This window comes from Pleurodeles waltl, chromosome 4_1 (genome assembly GCF_031143425.1).
Source record: "Pleurodeles waltl isolate 20211129_DDA chromosome 4_1, aPleWal1.hap1.20221129, whole genome shotgun sequence".
In the NCBI taxonomy this organism is placed as follows: domain Eukaryota; kingdom Metazoa; phylum Chordata; class Amphibia; order Caudata; family Salamandridae; genus Pleurodeles; species Pleurodeles waltl.
In genome coordinates this window covers 513,256,135-513,268,417 of record NC_090442.1, presented here as the reverse complement: position 1 = coordinate 513,268,417, position 12,283 = coordinate 513,256,135, and the positions used below count along the sequence as shown (strand labels likewise).

Sequence of the window (12,283 nt, the reverse complement as noted above, 5' to 3'; positions counted from 1 at the left end):
TGGAAGTGGGCTTAATGTGCTGTTCCAGCCTCTGTGTATCCAGCAGAACAGATGCATCTCCTCTGCTGCAAAATACAATGTCGAGCAGAATCGATGCATCATCTCTGCTGCATGGATCAGAACTGTTGCAAAGGTCAGAATCATCTCTGAAGCTTCTTCAGAACCACCACTTTGCGGTGCATCCTTCTCGAATCCCTCATCATCTGCAGCTTCGATAACGATGCCAGACTAGACATCACAGCCTCCCAGCTCCTCGAACTGATGCATCGTATCAAATGTCCTTGATGCAGGATTCTCCATCGCAAGCTCTTTTCGCCAGGATCCTCGCAGATGAAGCAGGACCTCGCATTGCAGCATCATCGTACCTCAGAATCAGCGCATCGCTTCCGCTTCACAACCAAAAACAGGTTTTAAGGTTTTGTTCAGTGTCCCTAACTGGGTCCCTGTAGCCGGCCTATACTCCATCATGGTAGGCCTGAATGTGTGACTTTGTCGAGGTCTGGTATGAACAGATATCCACAGTTCACCTTTTGTGGTTTTTGGTGCTATTTTAACTACAATCTCTAAAACTGCATGTCTCCGGTTCTACTTATTGGATTTTTGTCATTTTGTTCTTGCTTTATTTATTAAAAGTTACTCTCTGTTTCTAATCTGGTGTGGGATCTTTTTTATGTGGTGTTTTTCATGGTATTACTGTTTGAAGTGTTCCACAAATACTTTACACATTGCCACTTGACTGATGTGTGCCAGGCTACCAGGGGTTGAGCAGATTAATTTAGGTTTTGCTTGTGGCTCACCCAGAAAATGTGGTTGCTGCTTAACTAGGGCTCACACCTGTGTCAACCAATAACCCAATTTCTTACACTCTATGATCCCCAGAATAGCAAGTATCATTACTCATTTTGGGATCTCTGTGTTTTTCTATGGTCAACAGCAGCAACATTTGCAGATTTATATAATGTGAACATCTACTACAATCTCTGAAGAGGTCCAATCATGAGCATTGCTGATCGTTTGATTCCATCATGCTCCAGTAGATATAATACTAAAATAACCACAAAAGGATGGCCTAGGCTCATGGATATTTATATATGAAATATATTTTTTTATTGTTTTTTAACGGAAATGGTGTTACTTAAGAAAATCTGAACTAAGTATAAGAACCAACAGATTTTTTAACGAATCTTTATTAGAGCTTTTCTCTTTTTATTAAAGGACAATGATAAGAATTCGCAACAGCATGTACATTCCAATGAAGCATGTATACGGTCAGGCCCATAGCCTTGACAGCTGGGCATTTAAAAATGAATATCAAGTAAACGAAAAGGAATCTAAAGGATGAAAAGATATAAATAAGGGGGACGAAAATAAATCATCTACATCGTCTTCAACATCTAGTCACTGAGAATATCTTATCTTCACCATTGCAAATGGCTCCAAGGAGAGCCTCAGTTAATTAATGAGTTGTATACTGTTATATCACAGAAATGTATGGTTGGAGTGGGGCTGGGGTTTGAAAGCAGCACTAAGTGTGATATTTTCTATTAACAGGTTGATATGTTGAGGAATGCGGCCATCTGATCCCATAGGCTATAATGTATTTATAGTAAGCCATTCTGTACATGTCAGTCAGCCCTGTGTCATGGTTGGCTGGGTAAGCCCAAATGCTTGAGTGTGCATTCCTTGTCCGTGGGTGATGGCAAATGATAGCCAGTTTTTTATGTTGTGAGGAAATGTCTGGTACGGCAAAAGCGTCATGCAATAGGCCTAGTCTGTTATAGTCTATTGTTTAGAGTTTGCCAGGGTATCCCATGTGGCTTCCAATTACAGATTCAGACTTCTCGAAGACCACAGTTGTAAGGTAGGTCACAGGAGCTAATAGACTTTTAATATCTAGATATGCTGATGTTTTACATAGTTCACCACATATGTACTCGATCTGTACTGTTTTATAATATGGTCACCAATTTAATTCCTATAAAATGTTATTTTCCTCCTGTAAAGAAATTGTGTCAGAGTTACATGTAGAATGTGTATTTCAGTTTTATCCTGACAGTATTTTTAGGAAATCTTCATATGATGGCCATACATACTTTACGAATATAGTATTTGTATTTTAACACAATAATTCTGTTTTAGCTGATTGTCCTATATCTGCACCTAATGTTACAATTATGTATTTTCATACAGGGAAATGGTTTAACTATGGGGTGATCTGCCTCGTTTTGATCCTCGATCTAAACATGTGGAAGAACCAAATCTTTTACAACCCTCCAGCATATGGTCAGTATACAGGACCCGGAGAAAAGATCTTCACGGTAGAAGATACTGATAGCCTGCAATACCTGAACCAAACCACATTATCCTGGCAGTGGAGGTCCACCATGATTGACCCACGCACTAATCGAAGCTATGCTGATGGTGACATGTTCTTACATAGTAGATACACAGGTGCCAGCCTTGATGTGAAATGTCTGGCATTCATTCCCAGCCTTTTAGCTTTTGTGTTGTTCGGATTTTTCATATGGTTCTTTGGGAGGTTCCATAAAAGTGAGCAAGGTATGGAAAACAAAGACAAAAGCTATAGGCGGATTAAACGAAAATCTCCTTCGGAGCACAGCAAGGAGATGGGCATGACCATCGAAAACATACCTGCATCTTTGGAAGAAACCTTGAATTTGCCTATCCCACCTTTAGTGGATGTGCTCACAGAAACAAATCAAACGGACTATACATCCCACCGCCAGGCTTCTGAAAATGTGACCTTGCCATCCAATGAAGACGTCTTGGCATCGGCTGAGCCTCCAACTGCACAATGCGACCCTATTGCCTTGTGTTAAATTTCAGGACACAAAGACACTGAATTTAATGAGAATTTGTGAACTTCATATTATTGTTTAAAATGTTTCGTCCTTTCGTAGTTTTTAGAAATGTTTTGGAACATAGTTTCCATGCTGTAACACAACACAGTGGCGCACAAAACGTTTTTTTTTTCTATTTGTGACGTACGATAACAAATGTGCCTATGTTCTTATATACAAGTGGAGTAGATTGTCTTTCACATTGGTACAAGTTATTTATGTACTGTAGTTATTGAGGCTGCAATCTATACTAGCTGATAACGTGCAGAAATGTACTACCATAGTGGTGCCTTGATATGTTAACTTTCAAGAAACATTGTAGACACTTATTTTGAACTTATTGTTTTGGAAAACAATATATGTGGTTGCATTTGATGACTTACTATTAGTAGACACATATCGCGATTCCAAATGAATTTTAGTGAGAGGTCAAACTGAGAACATTGAGAGATGAATCCTGCAGCAATGGCAGCTCAGTAGCGGATACACGAGGACCTTTTGTTTCTTCCAGAGGGGCTGTCAGGAACACGTACACGTGCATCAAGCAGCCACTGTAGGAAGATAGCGCTGAATGGGTCACTACTTATGAAAAAAGTGTTTCCTACAACGATAATTGCTATTAGCTGATAATGCCTAATTGAGTTATTCACAATTAAACGAATACAACCCCCTGATTAAAAATCCAGTCACAGGCCTATGAAAACAAAGGTCAGACCTCTCGTCCTTGGGCCCAGTTGATTTGTCGCATTTTTCATTATGTGCCAGAGCTGCGGTACATTGAACTGTGAAGAATACATTTATCCTTTCAGTTTACAGATCAGAGCTGTTTAAACCTCCCTTGGGCGTTCCTGGTTCTGAATGGGAGCTACACGGGGCAGAATGCGACGTTAATACTTACAGAGAAGGTACAACGGAACTCTTTAAGATTAAACATCATGCCCTGGCCACATTTCAAAGCTCATGGCCACAATTCAAAGCACATTAGTCCTTTTGTGCTGCTTTGTTGACAGATGGATGGACACCATTTTAAAACCAGTGGCCAGAGCTTCGACAATAGCAAGGACTGAAAGGGCTGGTCCCATGGAATGCCCTGTGCAAGAGAAAAAATAATGAAATAATGTGAGGTACTGTTCTCTGTGGTGGCTCGCGGATAAAGTCACTGCACACTGAAAAGCTACCGACTGTAAATCGCTCATTTTCATCAAATGTATTCCTGTTTCACTTTGTAGAGTAAAAAGGTCATTTCCAAGTTAGATTTATTTTGCTGTCGCATTTTGATCTTCTATGTTGGTTTGGAGATTATTTCAACATTCATCTAATCATTAAAGCGTAGGATGTTCTGTACCACTGTGTCCGGTGATTTCACACATTCATCACTTGTTACTTGAAGCGCATTTTAATGAACATCGTTCGTCAATTTGTTATCAGAAACAGTACAGATCCCTGCAAATTTCGCTTTGTGCTTTATGTTAGCAGTGTAGGATACTGTGGGAGCCAGGTGAAATGTCCAGCCTGTTTTTTTAGAACTAAAAACATATGCTTTGTATCATAGTTGAGGCTTTATCTATTAGCATTCATGACCGCATAGGTCTTGTCCTTAATTGATACATATATTTAATATATGAGAAATTCGACGTATTTAGTCATCATATACCTTATTGTTACTGCAAAAAAACGAACTTAAGACACGAATTGAGAAATTTAAGCCAAACCGTGCATACCACATTGTTAGTGCTACCAAATATACTGAACAGAATTTTACTGTATACATGTTCCTACATTCTAACACAGCAGCAAACTACTTAACACGTTCAGTCCCGTAAAGTGCAGAGCAAAAGCTGGGTATTTGCATTGCTACCTGATGTGCCTATAAGTACATATTTTAAGGTAAAGGTGGGACTTATAATTGCTTTAGCTTGTTTGAATGCATCAATCACTTACTGATGATCCTACTTACAATGATTTTTAGGTCGCGGCTAGGCAGCGCGTATCCTGTGTCTGCAAGACCTGCTGTATTCAGTATAAGAACTGTGATCCCGCCTTCTGCTTACCATAGATAGCGTGCAGTGGCACTCTTCTCTGCTGCCAACGGTTTGCACACTCAATAGCTCAGTTCCTGTTCTTGACTGAGGAGCATAGGCCAAGTACAGTTTCCTTACAGTTTGATTTATCTCTTGTTTGAGGGAACTCTTTTTATAATTGGGATAGTGCTTTTGTTCCGATGTGTGCCAATTTTTTAAATGTCGTTTTTCTTCCTCTGTGCCACAGGAGTCCATTTATAGGCACTGTGAATTTGTTTCCATTTCTTTAACAATTGCAATGTATTTAAAATCTTATTTTTAGGGAGAACCGACGCCGAGACTCAAACCTGGCTACCCAGTTCCAAAGTCAGCAGCTCCGGTTGTTACGCCACACCCTCTTTGTAAATATTGCCAGTTTTATTGCTTTTCAGGTTGTATATTTTTTTAGGCTCAGCTAGTGGCATTATGAACGTCGGTGAGCGGGGACAACCATGTGCGTTTCCTTTGTTCAGGGTACACCACGTTGATTTGACCTCGAGCTGAGCCAGTCAGTCTTCAAGAGCAAGTTAGTCGTGGTGTTCACAGTTTTTTCATGTCATATTTAATTTAGCTTTTAGTACCAATATAAATGAATACTACAAGTAGCCAATGATAGAGTTAGTGAGATGCTTTGGTAACTACTTCCATCTCACTCCCCTCGTGTGGAGTGGTTTAGTCGCTGTCTTAGCACAGGATGTTTTCTTGCTTCATTGCATGTAGGAGTTTTATCAATGAGGGTAAATAGACTAGATGTTCTGGTCCACTTGTGAGGCAGCACTAATGGAATGTTGTACTGATGAACACCTGCCTACAAGGCCTACCGTAGAGGAACAGTTAATGTTTTGTCTATGGCAATTAGAAGGCAATATTTACTTGAACGTTGTTTGACAAACATCAGAGATGCCATGACGTGCCCCACATTATATTTTTGGAAAAACTGAGCACAATGTAATGGCCAAAATCTAGCTTTCATTTTCTTCTTTTTTTAATGGGATATCTAATCCACAGTGACCAGTCTTTAGTAGAAGTCTTGACAAAGAATGAGAAGCATGAGGGAAGACTTATGTGTGAATTTTCTCAAGGATTTTCTGCACGCCTGACTTTTAATACTAAAGCTTCTGTTGTAGATACAGAGAATCACATTGTCCCTGCTTAAATGACAAAAATGCTCTCTATCTTTAAATATTTTATGTCTGTTGGTTGGACTGGGTGTGAAGGAGAAGGAAAGTGAACTGCCTGACAACGTTAACTACAAGCCCAAGCATTCTGTTCTCTCAAAGCCTGCACTATGAACTGAGATGGTTTGCTGCAGAAGAGCTGCCGTTCAGGCATAAAATATGCATTGTCAGGATATGAGGCCCCAGAATCACTGACATCTGGGCACGGCCAGCACATGCACAGTTATTAAAACAGGAAGCGTTCATTATCAGCAGCCTTCATATAGGTGTTTTCACTTCCAACAGCTGACAGTAGATGGCTTAAGTTAGAAGTTGCAGTCTAAATAATTTTAACATTTGTTGTCCCATTTACACCATACCAGTACAATATCAATATGCTTTAGACTAGAAATTGTTTACCATTTGGCCCTAGTATCACAGGATCCCTTTGACAGGTTGAATCATCTGCAATCAATGAGAAGCGCAATATGTTTAAAGGCAAATAGTAAAGTATGTTATGCAGACTAAATAGCACCGGCTCTTTCCATACCGCACAGACATGCAATCCACAGCAGAAAACCAGGAGGCGCCTATCCTATAAAATTACAAGAGGTGTTCTCTTAGTTACATTTTTGTACTGTGTAAAATGTAACGGTTTATAAGAAAGTTAGGACTCTTCTAAAGTTTTACGTGCAGTTTGAAGACATTTAAAATGTATTGTTTAACGGTCATAGATATTTCATTTACATTACTGATCACATTGATGACAACAATATTTATTGGCGCTCATGAAGTCGTAATTAGAAGATAATAATATTCCAGTTTAAAAATATTTATGTAGCAAATTCTATGTTAGTTCCTGGATTTGCTTTTTGTGCACTTTTATGACTTTGTGATTAGATTTAAAAACAAAAAATAAAAGTTGATTAAAAAGAAACAATTCCAATCCAGCTCACATACTTCTACTTCATAACACATACATCCACTACACTACAAACCAAAACACAAGTACAAACATTATCATTTACAACGCCAATAGCTCCAACGCTCATAAATGCGAGACCTATTGCATTGTAAGTGCTTGTTTTACTCTTTATTGCCACACTCCCTATTATGGGCTTGTTTCAACTACACTTGTCTATGAGTAACTGTCGTACTACTAACCTATGTTTAGCTTACTCCTGAATTTCCAGGAATAGGACATGCTTACCCATGAACACTATTCTTTTTGGATCAGTCCCTATATGAGGAAGCCCCTGTGTTTACCAGAGGCTCCCCTCCTTTGACCCTTAATAATAAACATGTCCAGCCTCAATACTTTAACAGAGCATAAATATGTGTGACGCTTTTCCTGGAAATGAACGGATATAGCATTAACAGGGCGTGTGCTCAAAGTATAAACTATAGTGCATACAATTATGCATATCATCAACGTGCTCTTTATCTACGGTCACATTTCTTGGAGTCCCCCTGTAGACAGAGCCAAGTCATACTCAAAACCCAACAGATATATTTGTTTCATTTTTTTACAAGGTCACATGGTGTTTTTGCTTAGTTACCTGGATGTGTGTGGAGTGGCCATGAACTCACAACCCATGTGGAGTAGGTTAGCAGGCACAGTTTACTAGCTCTGCCTTTCAGTGCTTCTTTGCCAGTGGCTCTCCTCCTGGCTAATAACTTAGCCCAAATATGCTCTTCCTCAACCACTTCTTTTTGCGTCCTGCCTGAAACAAAATTTTGCTCTGTATCAGGGTCAACGGTGTAACCTATACTTGAACATATACATTGAGTGGGCTTTGGATCTGCACCTTGCTCATGATTCTATGGCTTACTTGTCTGTTTCAACTCCCCACACTTAATTCAATTGCTTTCCTCTCTATTCTTGTGTTGGTTCCAACCAGAGGAGCAATTTTGATTAGATAAGTTGTACCCTGTGACTCAGGAAACTCTTTTTTTTGCATGTTTCTTCAGGATTTGACTTTTTTTCATTTTCTGGGATCACATCTATTACTCGGTCACACCCCTACCTGACACAACTCCCTCTTTGTCTGCAGCTCACTATTCCTGGTGCCCCCTCACTCTCTTGCAGCCTTTTGAAGCTCCTGCCCTCCCATCCTTTTGCCACCCCTTGTGTCCTACCGGGTGTCTTCCCCAACTAGTCTCTCTTCCTGCATCATTGCTCACTCCTCGTTCCTCCATTGTCTCTCCCCCCAATCAGCTCTTTGCTCTATGGCACCTCCCCACTTTAATCTCTCCACACTCCAGTCTCCCCACTCCATTTCCTGCCCCCACATCCCTGTTTGTTGCTCCCTTTTTACTTCGGCCAGTTCCCATTCCACTAATACATCATACTTTCTAACAGCCCTAATCCTCAAACTTCTCTCTAACCAAAGCATGCGATCGGATCAGCACTGTTAAGTCCAACCTGCAGGCATGTCACAATCCCATCCAATAACGTGCCTAATAAACACTTGGCCTTATCTCTTACCTTTTCCTTTGGAACATCCCATTCTCCATTCATCATTGTATGTCCTACACACTCTCAATTGTGTATGATAGCCCCAGAGCCCTTTTGTGTTTTTTAGGTTGAGCGTTAGCGTTCGACGTGTTGTATACTTTTAGTATACTTATTTAGGTCGAGCGTTAGCGTTGGACGTGTTGTATACTTTTAGTATACTTATACTGTGCTTCAAAGCTATTTCATTTGTTAGTTGCAGTGTCCTTCAAAAATCCTTGCTTGCTAGTGGTCAGTTCTGTCTCTTTATCCTGCCTTTTTCTCTTTTGGAGCAGCACCAAGCACTCTATAATTATGCTTTGTCCTGTTTATCTCTTCTGGAAGGGACTTTTTTTTAGCATTTGCCTGTTTCTCTACACTGTTTAGTCCCTCCTCCCCACCAGCTCCCTATGCAAACATAATAAAAAATGAGGGGGGATTTTCCAGGGCCAGCTTGCTCTCCCCTTGCTTTTTTTATTTTGTGTATACATGATTCTGTTTCGCATGCATATTTTTTAAAGGTCACAGTAAAACACGACCCATGTGTTTATGCGAGTTGTGTAAGTTTGAATTTTTTCAAGATGGCTTGCCCGTAAATGATTTTCCGTGCTCTCAGCTTTGACTTAAAATATGTGTATGATTGATCTTGCGAATCAGCATGGTGATCGTTTTTTAGGAGCAGGATTATAGCTAGCGTTATCCAGTTCATAATGCAAACATTATAATGATTCATCCTTTAAAAGCTGTAAAGCTGCTCGTAAATGTACCAAATGATTTATTTTTGTACATTCCTTTGCTCTGATCGAGCGTGCACTTTACAGTGCCCTCGGGGCACAAGCAGGGACTGACTATAGTGTTTGTTTATTATTGGCAAAACCCAAGTGCTTAGGGGTTTTTCCAGAGATCAGCGTGCCTCTGAGAGGACTCAGGCTTTACAGATGGTAAGGGCTAAGTCCTCCAAGCCGCCCCCTGCTCTGACATCAGTGCTGCATCAGAGAAAAGGTATTTCCCCGATTTCAGTGGTGAGGATGCCCCCTAGTTTTTGTATTGCTAAGGATACTAATGCCTCTCTACTGATAAGTAACTCTCAGAGCCTGTCGCCCTTGGTGCCAAATAAGCAGCAGCCTTTCCACAACATTTTCATCCTTTTTTATTTTAAAATTAGCAAGAGTCACATCAGAATGATTTGTTGGCAAAGGAAATAGTTTTGGTTAAATTTAGATGGGAGTTGTTTGTTGTGAGCCCTACGATGACATATGCTGCAGATACTAGGCCTAATTCGGTGATCTAATGTTGCACCAATGCAAAGCTTCTACGTAGGATCATGTCACGCATGGCATCATCAGCCAGTTGTTTCCAACATGCACGGGCACTTCACCGGCCATAGATTGCAGTGGAAGCACTGCCCCAGCGAACACATACTCCCAATCGAACAGTGTATGTTTTTAACGAGGACATGCTCCATTGATCATGAAAGGAAGTTACAACAAACGATGCATGCAATGTGTGCTCATTAAACTTACAACAACCAGTAGACGAGGGTCTCTCTCATTGCTATTCTCTTTGTATTGGTGGTGTAAGCCAAGCAAGATACCTAAAGCAACATGTTCGCAGCGTTTAAAATAGTTCTTTGTTAGTAAAGACATTGCTTTAGTGATTTCAAGTACTGCTTAGACCAGTAAGAGCATTAAAGATCCTGTTTCATTGTAACTATTGTTTTCTGGTCCCCACACAGTACATGTGTTAATTAGCTGAATATTGGGTATTAGCGGCCGACACAGTGCAAACATCAATGACCTAAGAAGGAGTGTTAGTTGCCCCACACAGTGCATGCATCAATAAGCTAATAAGGAGTGTAGGTGGCCCCACACAGTGTATGAATCAATAAGCTAATAAGGGGTGTATGTGGCCCTGCACTGTGCATGCATCAATGACCTAATAAAGAGTCTTAGTGGCTCTACACTGTGCATGCATGAATGACCAATGGGCTTAGTAATTAGCAGTAGTGTCTCAACAAAGTGCATGAAGCAATGAGCCTTACAACGCATATCAGCAACCCTGCACAGAACATGCATCAATAGGTCTTCTAAGGAACATCAGTGGCCCCTCAGAATGCATGCATTAGTGAGCCTGGTAATGAGGGTCATTGGCATCACACAGTACAAGCATCAGTGGGCATAGTAACTAATGTCAGTGCCCTGCACAGAAATGTGCAACGTAGCTGAATAATGAGGGTCAGTGGCATTACACAGTATATGCATCAATGAACATAGCAAAGGGTGACAGTACAATCCATGCAGTTAAGAGTCTATTACCAACAGTCAGTACCTTATACCTGTGCCTGTAACAAATTCAATTTTTTAGTACAATTTAGTTATGACAATACCAAACAATTGTGATAAGAATGCACTACTGCTCTACAGTAATAATGATGCAGTAGAGTAGTGTCATTATAATGTCAGTTGCTACAGACAATAAACATGCACAAAAGACAGACCAGTGATCGGAATTATAACTGATCAAACTATGAAAAATATCAAATATTTCAGCTCTTTCCTCTGAACTATTTTCTGTGAAAAGCTGTCATGAACTAACAAGGAAACATTATCCTCTGTCATTTATTAGTGCACTGTAGGAATTCATTAGAAGAGATTAAGAATGTACCCACAAGTTAGTATCCATTCTTAACTTTAAGTAACATTTAAACTCCTTAATATGCAACTGCAAGCTGGATATTGATGTGTCAGTTTCATAGTAGAGATCTACACACCTGCAAATATAGGGTATATTTCATAACAGGAAGGAAGAGAATAAGGATATAAAACAGGTCTTAAGTATAGTAGTTGGTGTGCAAGTTCATTTTGTTTTGAATGTCTGTTGAGCAAGTTCTGCACTTAGGTCTCTCTTTATTACAATCATGACCATAAATCAGGCCCATTTAACATCCGTATTACACTATGACTGTTTCAACACCCTTGATATGTTTGGGTGACCCTTCTAGTTTATTTCTACTCTGTGACTGTCTTGTGTCTTTTTTGGTAGAATTGTGTTAGCCAACCAGCAACTCTGATTTTGGAGTGGTGAAAGTGGTATTTTATTAGAATTAGCACAGCACATTTAAATTAGGATGCTCAATGGCAACATTGAATTGCTTTAGTCATAGGCAGGGACACTGGAATAATATGACAGGAAAAGACAACATTATGAGGCAGTGTTGACCAATTTTTGTGGCAAGAAAAGTCCAGTTATGAATTCACAATGCCAATAGCTCTAACTCAAGCAAATGCGAGACCTATTGCATTGCAAATGCTTGTTTTAGTAGTTGTCCCTTCCACTCCCGAGCTGGAAACATCTGACCTGTGATGCTGTAACCCCCTTCAGCATTGAAGCATACTGCTTTAATCCTGTCTCAGGCTTCACAGCTCATCTCAACTTGAATTCCACCTTTTATCTTTGTGTCTATGGAGAGCTGCACTCCCAAAATTCAACGATTTCCTTATTACATGTATAATTTTTTAAATGGCCACATACCACTCTTGGCATCACTCACAGTTTACACTTGTGTATAGCAAATATTCTTATGTCCATGTGCATTCTGTTACTGGTACCTTTAGTCTCTTTTCTATCTCCTATTCCTCCTTTCTAAAATATTTCTTTGTCTGTACCTCCCTACCAATAGAGTGTATGTATTGTTTTTTCATAGCCACTTGT

General features: G+C 40.0%; 1 protein-coding gene across 1 annotated transcript in view; it reads left to right on the top strand.

Moving 5' to 3' along the window:
* TMEM117 (transmembrane protein 117) overlaps positions 1-4,204 on the top strand; it is a 2,258,187-nt gene extending 2,253,983 nt beyond the window's left edge. The window contains exon 8 of the mRNA XM_069228825.1: positions 2,191-4,204. Coding sequence (XP_069084926.1) covers positions 2,191-2,840 — 650 coding nt within the window. The 3' untranslated portion in view covers positions 2,841-4,204. The remainder of the gene's footprint in view (positions 1-2,190) is intronic.
* The last annotated feature ends 8,079 nt before the right edge of the window (positions 4,205-12,283 follow it).